The 14,328-nt window shown below is 34.2% G+C and overlaps 1 protein-coding gene across 1 annotated transcript; it reads left to right on the plus strand.

Moving 5' to 3' along the window:
- Nucleotides 1–9,854: 9,854 nt before the first annotated feature.
- LOC119078861 lies at nt 9,855–12,473 on the plus strand. The gene is made up of 4 exons (XM_037186577.1): nt 9,855–10,038; nt 10,159–11,134; nt 11,194–11,430; nt 11,582–12,473. Exons 1-4 carry the CDS (start codon nt 9,987–9,989, stop codon nt 12,150–12,152), a joined length of 1,836 nt encoding a protein of 611 aa, XP_037042472.1. The 5' UTR covers nt 9,855–9,986; the 3' UTR covers nt 12,153–12,473.
- Nucleotides 12,474–14,328: the final 1,855 nt, after the last annotated feature.

Genomic DNA, 14,328 nt, shown 5'->3' on the forward strand with positions numbered 1-14,328 from the left:
AAAAATACAGTTCTCAGTTAGTAAACCAAGAATAAATTTTCCTTTCGTATTTGCACTGACTTGAAGAGCAACAGCTGCGACAAGAGTCACTAAGAATGACTTCATTTTTCGGTTTGTGGTAAGAGCTTTGTCAATGACAAGTAATGAATGTTCAGTCAAGTTTAAGCTGTATTTTTAACAAAAACTGGATTGCGTATTTCAAATTGTTCAGTAATTTTTAATTGTATTCTCCAATTGGCACAAGTGTGATATGAAAACATCATTTCATGAATTATGAAGTTATGATAAATTCGATTTTACGCAGATGGAAAAATCAAACAAGAAAAAATTATAAAAATTTTAGTCTGTAGAATTTAAATACATTAACAAGCAAAAAAAAAAAGAAAACAAATGGAAGAGCTTTTAAAACTTTATCGTTGTAACGACTCAAGGGAATTACTTTGATCAGCAAATTGCTGTATCTGAAGTTATTTACTAAAAGATCAGCTGAATCTTCATTGCATTGCATCTCCACTATATTCCAATACTGTTGGATTCTGTCAAGTTGAATCACAATTCGAGTAAGTAGAAAGACTGTTCTGGTTTGGGTAGTAGGCAACACAACACGTTGAAGTCGAATATGTTATTTTAACCGAAGAATTCCGGCTTTGATTAGTTCTTCATACCTACAATTTGTAACAATATACGGCATCAGGAAACGGAACGAATGTTTATTCCATTCTCTTTTAGTGTACGCATATGCACCATTCTTATAGCATCTTAGGATTAAGTTCAAGATGTTTTAGTCTTTTAGGAATGAAATTTTATTTAAATTAAATTGAAGATGTTCCAAATATAATACAGCCCCCGGAATTTCAAAGGATGTTAGTAAAAGACCTGACGGTATGACTTTAATACCATGGAGTTGTTAGTTTCTGTTCAGTAAATGTAAATGCGTCTTCTCAACAGAATGATTTATTGTAGAGTGAATATTTTCTTAATGAAATGAAAATCAAAGCTCTTTTCGATTGTATAACTAACAGGAGTCATGGAAGATCACTCTTTTGTGATGTAAAAGTCCGGGATACCAGGGCTGCATCATATATTAATAATTTATTAAAGAAAGCTCGGTCCATTACTGAAAAAGCAGAGAGATATAAGCATAACCATTTCTTTGAAACAAAATTATTTAAGGTAACCCGATACCCGACTTGCTTTCGAGACTTTAGGTTGCATGGGTCCGGAAACAATTTACTCGATATACTTGATATATACTCAAATATACTGGATATACTGGAGTATAACTTGAAACGTCGAATACATTTAAATATAAATTAATAACGAACTTTGGATATAGGTTGCTAAAAATGTTGCCAAAAAAAGTAATTTTAGACGCAAGTGGTTTTTTTGGTAACAACCCAATTCAAAAGACCTCTTCACAAACTAACTAATCATAAGCTCAAATCTGTTACTTCCTTTAAGTAGATTTTAAACAGATGACATAGCCACTCTTTCGTTTGCGATTTGAATATTCTGGTTGTTTTGATCGCTTAATATACAAACACATGTATTTCATGAATATTTACTTATATCACATTTTGTTCACGAAACTTTTTTTTTCAGCTGGTTAAGCAATTATCAAACTTTATTGGCTCTTTAAGTTGGAGCTGGTAGACTACGACTTCTACGTAGTAGGGACGTTACAGTTTTGTTCTATCTCTCCATACACGGAAAAAAAAGATTTGGAAAGAATTGTTTGCTAGAAATATATTTATAGTTGTGACAAATATATTTATATTTGTCACAAAATTTCAGGTAATTTGCTTGTCACAATTATATTTAATTATTTGTGACAAATTATTTCAAAATATATTCGTTACAAATATATAAATATTTGTAGCAAATATGTAAATATTTGTTACAAATATATTTAATTATTTATGACGAATTATTAAAAAAATATTTGTGGCACATAATTAAATATATTTCGGACAAATATTTATATATTTGTAACGAATATAGTTAATTATTTGCTACAAATGTTTATCTAATATATTCGCCACAAATATTTATATATTCGATACCAATTTTTTACATTAAATTGGTATTGAATATTTCTTTTTTTTTCCGTGTAGAAGTTACTTTAGTTCACTATCCCCTTGTTTCGCCTTTCACCCACATATACTTACACAAAAAGCTTGAATATGCAAAAACTTGGAAAGTTTCCACTTTCTTTTCAATTTTAAATTTCTTGGAAAAGAAAAGTAGTTGCATGGTTTATTATGTTACTCCGTACGTATAAAAATGCTTGATGAGATTATTTTTTTTCTTCGGAAATATTGATTGGTATACCAACATCAGACTGATGATAACGCTCGTGGAAAAAAGAAAGTTTTCTTTTCTCGTTGAATATGAAAATGTTCAGCAGTAATATGAAAAGATTTATATAAATTTCTTGTAATGGATATTCAAAGTTTTATGTCTTAAATTTTCACTATAAGTCGAAAGTGTTGAAAAGGAATTTTGTAAAATGTAAGTCTCGGTTAATTTATGTTGAAGAATTATATTTTCTCGTTCGTACTTACATTACCCAGTGATGGAGTTAGGAAATTCGAATTTTCAAGAACTGTTTCATAGTTTTCGCATATAACTTTTGATTTCATGTAATTTGTAATATTTTATTATTGGTAATTTTGTTTGACTGCCAGAGGCAAGTACTTACAAAGTTGGAACATGATGTTGATAAAAGTTAGTATGAAATACAAAGAATGTTGCGTAAGGAGTAAATTGTGGCAATGTTGTGTCTTTGTAACACTAAATGATTAGTATTGATGAAATGTGTAATAACTAGCGAGAAAAATTCAAAAGCATTGTAGAAGACATGTTATGTATTGATCCAATTATGTTAATTTTGCTAATTCTAATTACAGAATGTCAGGTCAGATCAACTATTAAAATCAGTTACTTTCATTTGAATCTTTTGTTTCTTGCAAATAGCGCAATAGCAAGTTCAACCCACCTAGCGTAGTAGTAGAATACCCTTTATGTCAAAATACTTTTTACTTTTATCACATGACCTTGAAATAGTATGAAAATGTGAAATTACAAGATACACTGTCCTGGCTTGCTACTTTAAGTGCCCATTCCACTTAAAAAAAGTACGCCGTGAGAGAGCCGTTAGAGCGCCGTGAGAGAGCAAACTGTCAAATAAACAAAGAAAAATTGAAAAAATTCAATTTTGTCTCTCACACGGAGTACTTTTTTTGGTAAGAGGAAACTAAGCATTAATTAAGCAATAAATGGCATAAATGTGTGGCTTATGAAGGCTTATGAAGGCATATTCAAACATATGTGCAAACTTTGCTTTGATTCGCTCAAGTGGTGGCGTTTGGTCACAAGTTAGCTTTGGTGATGAGTTGAAATTTTATTTAGACTATGATTCGCTAGACTTGTTCGTGTGCAAATCGGTTTAGTGTTGTTGAAACATTGTATCGAATACCACTGTCGCCATGGATGAGAAATGGTATTTTTGAACTGCATATTAATGTAAAACGTCGAAAGACGTATTTAAATTTTCTCTCCGATCGAAACAGTGGTCGAATGTCTTATGTTCGATTCGACATTGTGTCCGTCTAATGGCACAGATTCGCTGTTGATGTGTTGAATGCTTAGCATTCGATTCAACCTCATATAATTGATGACTAAGTCAATCTGGTGGTTGAAAATTCAACAAATGTAGATACATTGCACCTCGTATCTATAGAAGAATGTGTGGCATGTGAATGTTTGAAAAATCTTTCATTTGTTCACGTATGTGCATAAGTGCAAACTTTGCTTTTACTTTAATATCATTTTCTCTTACAATGCAAGGTGCCTTGACCAGCAACAACTTTCTGTTTTCCACTCCATTGTCTCTTTAAATTCGAATGATTCAATAAACACATTTTTTAATTATAAATCAAATAACTTTGAAGTCAACTTTGGCACAATGTATATTAAACACCCACTACTTCATCTCATTCTCTGCACGTAAAGAAATCTGAAATAAAAATCCGACATCGGGATTTTCCTTTTTCCACCATTAATGTATTGACTATGAAAAAAAGGACGTAAATCAATCTTGTCATCTTTTCCGAAAAATCTGACTAAAAGTTTTGTAATTTGAAGATTAAAAATAATTTCCAAAAAAAACATCCGATACCATTTTCCCTATCATCGTTTAGACGCAGCATTATAAAAAGTTTTGTTGTTAAAATTTATTTCATAAATACCTTTCGAACAAAAAAAAAAAACGAATAAGGATTACATATACTACCAGCAGTATTCAGATGAACATGAAGCTTATTCACAATTCACACACATGAGAACGGAAAAGGACAAAAGTTCAATAGGTAAGGTATACAAAAATATTTTGGTGAATTTCATAAAAGGTATGTTTTGGGTTCGTATTGCTATAGAAATGGTTTCCGAACATTTTTGTTATTTTAAATATTTTCATAAAATTTTCAACGTTTGGATATTTTTATATTCTCCTCTGGCAGTATATAGAGACATGTTTTAATAATAAATAAGTCGGCCGTATTGATTTTCCTTGCAGAGAATATGCATTTTTCAAGATTATACTGAGATCAGGTTTCTATCTATGACGACATTACAGTTTCATTTAAATATTTTATGTCACAACTAGTAGATTTTTCTCATGCCATTAACATAAGTTTAAGTTTTAATCAGAATGTGTCAAGGAGTTTATGTACAGAATCTGTACTACAGTTTCCATGACAAAATTACAAATTTATTGTATGCGATGCCCGGGTGAAAATAAAAGTTCAAAAAACGTAGTCTCACGTCTCAAAAGACAATAGAGATGAGACCGTGAGACTACGTATTTCGAACATTTGAGACTTTCGTTTTTCAATAGGTTGAGGCTGTGAAGTAATGGAAAGCACCAACAAGAGAATACACTTCAAACATCCCATTACCTTCTTGGTACTATAAAATATGTTGATGGTTCTTTTGCTCAATTTTTCGATTCAATAAATGTAAACAAAAACACGAAAAACAAAAACTTTTTTTCGTGTTTTTTGTTTACATCTTTGGATCGAAAAATTGATCAAAAGAACCATCAACATATTTCGTTCTTGATCAAGAAAACTATCAAAAGCATTGCGGCTGATAAACATCACTATAAAATATATGTGGGGTACTTCGATCGGGCACCGTGGAACATTCTGCATTGGGCTATAATAAAATCTACCTCTCACGTCGTCGCCTAATTTGCTTTAACATGACATTTCACTACAAGAGAATACAAGCCAAAAGTCATAATTTTACCAAATACCAGATGAATAGAAGTAGGTTAATAATATGAAAGAGAAATTATTAACAGCTTTACTGTTCAAACTATTACTTCATTTGATCGAACATGCATTCTGCTATATAAAACTTCATTAGTCAGAGGTTGTCGTTTATTATTGGTGTCGTTGTCGATAACAGATGACAGACGTCTGTAACAGGTTAACGGGTAATTGTTCGAAATTCATAACTGCATGAAATGGATCCCAGTTTCCAATCTGCTTAATTGCTTAGATTACCTACTTGACACCATCTGGTAAGACATTCAATTTAACTGTATAAAAGGATTCGTTAACCTGCATACGCTAGAATTTTCGTGAACTGATTAAATTGTGATCTGTAGGAATAGGATCATAAATAAGGACAAGGAAGCGCTAGCCAGAACACAAAATTTAAAAGAAAATACTCGAATTGACATTTTTTATATTCGAGGTTCCCTAGCAAGCCGCAAGTGTCGAAAATTTTTGTTATAGAGCCATCTGTTTACGACAACATCGACAAATATAAGCGAGGGGCAAACTACTCGGGTTAATTACTCACCCTCGAAGGAATTGCCATAGCATCCGGTAATTAATAGGAATTAAAGGAATTGACTGGAAATACGAGGAATTGAACGTAAATGAAAGGAAATACGGATAAGTATTATGAACGAAAGAACTAAACGAATGCAAAAAATGACCACTTTCCAGTCTCTCTTGGCTATTTCGAGGGCTATTCGGTTTGCTGATTGTGCCCATTCATTTATTTTCAATATCTCTCAATTTCTCGTATTTCCAGTCAATTCCTCGTAATTTCTTCAATTCCTTGTAATTCCATCAAATTCTAGTATTTCCTTCAATTCCTATTAATTACAGGATACTACGGCAACTACAAAACTGCAGTCGACGGTTTTCGTTCGTTTTCTTTTTAAATTTCAAGGAAATCTTAGGAAATTATCGAAATAAAGAAAGTCTCTAGAAAATTGTTTCTGAGAGGTGGACAATGAATAGGATAGTAACATAAAATATCGTGGAATTATTAGAAATTAATAGGAATTATTTATAGGAAATAATAGGAATTAAAGTGCAAACCCGTCAAAACGCAATAAATCCGGTAACTAGAAGTTAATCCGGTAATTGAAGGAATTAAAAGGAATTAGATGTTGATTTGCCACCCTTTTGTCCAGTGGTTTCCCCCTCGAAAATGAAGAATTTAATCTGGCTTGTGCTCGCTTATATAAACAAATCTAAGTTACAGCCAGTGATGTAACAGACTCATTATGGAAGTGTTTTTAACAAAAGAAGTAACAGATTAATAATAGTTAAAACACGAAACTTTTGCCATTTCTAAAATGTCAAATCATTTGGGCAACTTCGTCTGATTTATTTTTAATTTCTTTTATTTATTTACCTCTGTAAGTTCGTGTTTATATGAAGATAAGAAATTAAACACAGTAAAATCCTTCAAAATGGTTATCCCAAAGTATCCCTTCTTACCGAATTAAATATAGTGCTTCTCAGCTGTACCGGTTAACTATGTATCCAATTTTTATTACAAAATATCGATTCATTCAGGAAGTAGAGCACCAAATTTATTTTATCGCATTATCTAACAATAAAATCCTATATTTTTTATGGTCAAACCTCACCTCTTCATATACAAAAAAAAAAGTTATGTCGGTCCATTAACCATAAAAATGTTTGAAATCATTCGTCAGAGTTTACTTTCGACCAAACTACAATACAGTTACGTATACACTATACACAACATATTTATTGCTAAACTTAAGAACACGTAAACACCACAGGGGTGTAACTTAGAACAACTTTTATTGTCGCTGCTTAGAACATTTTTGATTTTTGTACCAGCCCTGTTGAATGTCGTTCAAAATGATCGACTCGTTTTTTAATTTTCTGAATGTTATAGTTTTCGGCAACAACGATTTTCTGTTATAGTAACTTTTAATTGTCTGCGGCAATCGATGGTATTTTACGACAATTTTTATGGTAAATTGATACACCCGTGTAAACAATAAGAACTTTTACTTTCAAAAATTTATGGAAATACGATGTCGTGTCGTTGTCGGTCAGCTGGATTTTATTGAACATAAATTGGTTGAACATAAATGGTCTTTTTCTTCGTCGCATGGAAGTGTCCTTTAGCATGATAGCTTTAAGAAAATATGCAAATTTACTATATTGAGTATAAAAATTGATAGAAGTATCATTGCTGTTCGAACGAACAGATTGAGAATAAGTCATTATTATGCTATCATCTGTTTTGATGTAGAAGTTTTCATGTAATATCATAATTTAAATAATAGTAGTAAAACTGTAGTTCCGCTAAATAAATTTAATCCAAATCGAATGTTTCAGTAATCGATAACATATCTTTCGTATGTAGAGTTAAGTTCTGCTCCGAATATAATTTGAATTTTTATTTTGAAATTTTAAACTTCTGGCATTTAACATAAACTAGGTATTATAATGTTCAATTGTGTGAGTGTTTGTAGTATGTAGTACAGTTTATCCATGCTTACCGACGTACAAAGTTAGTACTTGACTAAAAATACAAATACTTTTAAAATGGACAAATGGGCAAAGCCAAAGCACTTCAAGCAAAAGAGCTGTTAATGACAGCTGCCAAATTTGTTCGACACACTGTCCAGTTTCAGTACCCTATTTAGAGTACCACTCATCCTTGAAGTGCGTTGGCAAAGCAAAAATGAACTACCCGAACTCGGTAAAAAAAAAGCTCAGACCGATGTGATTTAATTTTACCGGGCCTTTGGGTTATGCGGTTTCAAAAATTTAATTTGGTATGGGTTAGGCTCGTCTCTATATTATCTATTATCGAAAACAAAGTCGAAAATAAGAGACTTGATCTACTCATCGTTCCCTTCTCTTATAATTCAGTAAATGGTTGCTGAAACAAATGAAGTAAACGTAAAGGATCTCAAACCAGAATACTCTTTAATTACTTGCTTTGCCTTAAAGAAGTTCACTTCCTATCTGAATGACCGATGGCACTATAGAATCGTAAGACTTTCTATTAAATTACTAAAAATGCAAAATTGAATTCTAGATTTTTAGAAATTTATTTAGAGGTATTCCTTTACTATTTAAGTAGAGTCCAGGGCGCCGAAAGTTGACTAGCCGCAATTATTTTGAATGTGCCTAACAATTTTTCACGTTCTCCGACGTAATAAATTTTTTTCAATTTCTTGTCACCGCCTTGGACAGCAACGACAAACGGCTACCGTTGTATTGTTGGACTGCTGTCAGACCTCTCTTCAATATTCGATGTCAAATTTGTTTGGTTGAGTCGCTGTGTAAGAGGTTCTGAAGTCGAAAATCCAATACTGATTTTAGATATCTAGCACGTCCATACAAGGACCATTCAACCTCTTTCAGATATTTATCGCAACGCCTTTTTTGTTAGACCTACTTACCCTTACACTTCCAAATAAATCGACTGGTTATTTACGAAGTTATTAAATTTTGAGTTTACAAATTACTTTTAACCACAAAAAAAATTGTTCTACAAAATTTTTAGGACAGTCTAACGATTCCATAGAGCCATCCCCATTCAGATCGAAAGTGGCTTCAATCTTACAGACAGAGAGCAAGTACAATAACTGTTAATAGACTCGTACACAGCTCTGCTTCTAGCAGGAACACAAGAAATATTCGAGGCTTATGGAATCAAAATAGGAGTTGAATTTTCTCGTAAAGGTAGGAGTCATGATTTCTTGGTGCCTTGTAACATAAATTCTTATGTATCCATTCCACTCGACAAAAAGTACTCCGTGAGAGAGCCGTGAGAGAGCGAGCTGTCAAATAAACAAAGGAAAAATTGAAAAATTCAATTTTGTCTCTCACACGGAGTACTTTTTTGGTAAGAGGAAACTAAGCATTACACCAAAGCACCTAGCAGGGTAATAGAAGTTTTTACTACTTTAGACCCTATTAAGACCCTATTTGGCCCAAAAGCACATAAAATTACCTTTCAAATGATACCCCACACCACCATCTACGGCTCGTGTAACTAGAGAAATATTGGTAAGAAAAGTGCAAGTTTTCGGTTGAAAACTTCAACTGCACATATTTCAGTGCGGATTAATTTTAAAACCAATCAGTCTCTATTCGGCTCAAAAGTACATGTGATTACCTTTCTAATGACACCCCACACGACCCTGTATGGCTCGTGTACCTGGAGAAATGTTGGTAAGAAAAGTGCAAATTTTCGGCTTTCGATCACCTTTCACCAGCCATAAAAGCTTCGAAGAATTTTTTTGAGAGTGGTTTTCGCTTGTAGGGTCGAAGTCCTTTCTAGGTACCTATAAAAAGTTCCACTAGAAAATGCGTCCGATTTCGGTAGGCTGTTTTTCAAAAGAATCCCTCATTGCCCTGCTAGGTGCTTTGATTACACGATTTATTTTAAATTAAAAATTGTAAAACCGCGGCAGATTCAAAAATGTCACCGCAACCGATTAATAAACAGTTGAAAAAGCGAACGTGACCTGCTACATTCTCTACAAAAATGAACAACTTTATGACACACGATAATGACAGTTGGTAATCGTATTCTTGACTGAGTTTAGAGAAAAATGCTATTCGTTGAAACGTTTTGCTAATTTTGTCAATATAAACAAGTTGTACATACTGCTGCTGATTATGGACAACACAAAACGGAATTTATTTTTATTTCTAGCTCTAATTAGTTGGTGTAAGTATGATCGTCGAATTGTTGCAACGTTAAACAATGAAACTGGATAACCACGCCCCTCTCCTGTTTCGATTAATATTTAAGCTTCAGGTATGCTGATTAGTCTATGTTAATTTCCAGGCAATTATGCTGCTGGTGACTGTTCTATGCCCCAAATATTAAGAGGGACATGGTTTTCATGGGAAACTGGACGACCCACACAAACTGTAATCGATGCAACAACAATGTCTCAAAGAGGCGAATGTGTGACATTTCTAAAAGACGGAGCCGATTACACATTCATCTTCAAGGGACTCGGAAACAACTGCTATCACTGTGTCAAAGCTTACACAAGAACGTTGAATGTTTTCGAGAAAATCGAAAGTCCGTGCGTTACCTTACTACCAAACGAGGAGCCAACAATAGAACGTGTTTGTATTGGAATCCGGGACGATCAACAGTTGATAACGTTGTTCAACGAAAATTATGTGCCGATCAATTGCCGATCGTCGCTAGAAGGTGTATGGCAGTTTGCTTACCAGAATCGGTTCCGTTTCACTGGCGAGTGCGATAATCCTGAAGCTCGAATTCAATCTTGTCAAACGGCAGGAACGCAATTCTTAATCACCAATCAAAAGTTCAACATCACCTACAAGCAATGCCAGGGTATGTCGGGAACGTTTTCCGGTGTAGTCGAATACAGCTGTCTGGGCGATTGGTTCGTCGGTAAGAATCACTACTTCGCCGTGGCCAACACAAAGGAAAGTCGTAAGGACGAGAAGTATCGTTGCTTCCTGAAGAATCGTGACGATGACTTTTACATTGGTGTGTCCATAACGGCCGAATGTAATACACTGAAGACGGTTGAAAAGTCACCGGAAAGAATGCGAGTTACACCGGTAAAGGCTGAAGTTGTCGTTCCCGGATGTCGACTGCCGCAGAATTTCAGCGGTGAATGGGTTAATACGGCCAATATTGACGCAGACGTTTTCATCAACGAGACTCATATCATTGAAACGTATCATCCGGATAGAGCTCGATGGCGCAGATCGATCTACGTATGTCGCGAACAACGTGATACTCGAATTATGATGGCCCGTTTAACAGTCGATGGATGGTAAGTGTTTGCTGATGATTCGTATCGAATCCATCCTAATGCCATGCTGTTTCTTATAGTCAGAAAGATTACGTTTGCTTCGACTTTGTACCACGACATCACAACATCATTCGTTATCGTAAAGGTTTGGCTGTGATCAAGGACGACTTCAGTCACGTATGTTCATGGGTACAGTTCCCCAATAAAGAGGAATGGCGTTACGACTTATATCTAGCGAAAAATCCGGTCCCAGTAAGATGTCCGGTTGCTGGAAAATTCAATTTCACCCAACACGGCGAACATCCCTTCAAAACAAGGTTCGTTTACTTTAATTTCTATATTTGGTCGTGCTCAGATCGTATTGCTAGTTTGACTGTTTCGAGAGACTCGATGAGGGATAGGGATTGTTTGGTTTCTCCATCTGAAAGTGTGTGCGCATCGCTAATTTCTTTTCGTTTCTCTTTCCAGAATTCTTGGAGGTGTTACCCTCAGTCCCCGACCCGACATTAGATGCAAACAAAATATTTCCGATCTGTCTGTATGCGATACCGATCAGAAAGAGATGGCCATCGACGAAAACTATTGTCTGAGTGTGGACCATTTGGGTCGACCGGTCGACATCTATCACGATCCCGATTACATTATGAAGTGCATCGGTTTTTGGAAGGAAAATCTGCGATCCTATTTGATCACCTACGATGACCTGGATCCGCTGTCAAAGTACAGATGTTGGGTGTACCAGAGAGCCGATTTGAATCGTGTGCTGATGTCGCAAGCCGTTGGTGCCTTTTGTCACATCAAACAGGATGTGACTTCGTCCAATTTTACGGAGGGTGCAGTGGTAGCACTCGATATGACAGAGTATGAGAGAGAACGGGACCAGTGTCCCATGCATTTTGACGACGGTGAGAATCCGTGGCGACAAACCGAAAATTTTATCAAAATCTTTGATTGGGACTTTTATAAGAGTTCTTCGACTGCGCACAAGTATGTGACCTGGTTGGTTTTATTGAGCGTAGCCATCAAAATAGTTTTTTAGAATCACATTCCAAATTAATTCCAATTTTTGAACTCGTAAAATTTCAATGAATCTCAGTACGATTCTCATTTTGTAAATGTTTTTCATGTGTAGGCAAAAAAAAAAGTTTTGAACGAGAAAGTCCCTCGTTTTTAAGTGTAAAATGAAACGTAACATTTCCGATAATATTTTAGTGTTAAGTTAAGATTAAGCGTTTATGAAACAGCAATACGTCCGACACGAATGCCTTTTCAACCATTTCGATTATAATTTTTGTACGTTACACTAAGAATCCAAATTTTATAGAATTTGACGTTTAGAAATAAAAAAAAATGCGAAATTTCTACATTATTGTTTCAGTTAAGTTCTCCAAGGTCCACGTAGAGTTATGTTTAATCTGTTGAATCGTAGCAAATGACGAGGTAATAGTACATTACTTACCAATGGGACAAATGATGGAAATGGTACTTGTGTGAATTTTGCCGATCGAGGCTTAGCCAAGGTCGGTAAACACACAAGAAGTACAATTTCCATAATTTACATTGCCAAATAAGGTATTTTATTCAAAAACTTGAGGTAGAGTTTTGGATCCGTGCAGTAAGTTAACTTTACCTCACGTTTTTGAATAAATTAATATAACAGAAACGGCACCGCTCACATAATGTTCATTTACACAAAAGTCTTATCCTCGATCGTAAAGTAAAACGCGGTACTATACACGTGAAATAATTTGATATTTCGTATCACGATGAGTAAAAGAATGCTTTAGATATCAAATTCCTTCACTGGTAAAGTAATGTACTACTTCGTGCCTTGGGCATACATTTCGGAATTTTTCTCGTAATCTAGGCCCTCAGCATGAAAAGTTGTATACGCATCTGTTGTGGATGGTTAATTTATTCACACTGCGATCGGGCTACAACTCGCGAAATTGCCTAAAATATACCGTTTACAACAAATACGTAATAGGGATAAAAATATGAAAAGTCGAGTTTTCGTCTGAATTTGGTTGATGTTACATGCTGAGGGCGTCTAAAGTAGTGCTAGAAACATGAAAAGTATTACCGCCAATCAAGGTTAACACATGCAAGGAGTGTATAGTGAATATCTGGTTTTGTATAGTGTTACGTTTCGAACTAAATAGCCTCAATACGAACAACACACACTCTACAGAAAGCAAAATTTCGACTCTGCCGCTATTATCCGTAGAGTGTGTGTTGTTCGTATTGAGGCTATTTATTTCGAACAGTTAGCATAGTTTTCGAACAGTTGGCACAAATTGGCTGCTGATACAAATTGTTTTCATAGAGTATACCAGTTCGAACACATAGTTACGTTTTTGCACAGTTGAGGCTACGGACCATAATATTGTTATAACTTGTTATAAACTGAACTGGAAGACTATGAAGTTGGAATAGTTTACGCACAGCTGAGGCTGTTACGTTAGGTTATCAACGAAATGTGTTTTTAATCGATCAAGTACATTTAGATGTAACTTTATTCAATTTTTTTGATTGCAGTGTGATGAAAATAGTGCTTAACATCCTATTTACTAACTAGTTAGCAAAATAGCTATTTTAAATTAATTAACCTGTTACAGACGGCAGTCATTTGACAAGTATTGTTATTGGGTCTATTACTTCCATCGATCAAAGTATTTTTAATCTGTTGATTTCGAATCTTGTACTTCAATTTTTAAAACATGCATTTTACTATTATGAAGAACCATATTACACAGAGCTTGTCATTGTTTTTGTCGTCGTTATCGATAACAGATGAATCCTTTAGAGAAAAGCTAAGGATTGAAGTGATGAAGGACTGTGATGAATTCGTAGGTCTCCTTTCTACTTTTTGAACTGATTTGGAATGCTTTTATTGATCTGTGAATGATTCATTTAATTTTTCTAAATTCAATTAGATTATTTTTGTTTTTTATGTAATATTGTTTGGCAAACTGTTTTTTACAGTTTCCTACTGATTGTTTTCCACACTTAGAAAAAAGAACGATAATGAACTTCATTAAATGAAGTGAAATTAAAAAAAAAATGTGCGAAACACTTAACAAATAGCTAATTTTCGTCAAAAAACGTGTTAACATATTTGATGATCTTGATCTAGCAGGACTACAAATAAATCCTTTGCTAAACAGTAATGTTATTAAGTCACAATACCAATAGATCCAACAGTCCAAGGTTAT

Source organism: Bradysia coprophila, chromosome III (genome assembly GCF_014529535.1).
Source record: "Bradysia coprophila strain Holo2 chromosome III, BU_Bcop_v1, whole genome shotgun sequence".
Lineage (NCBI taxonomy): Eukaryota > Metazoa > Arthropoda > Insecta > Diptera > Sciaridae > Bradysia > Bradysia coprophila.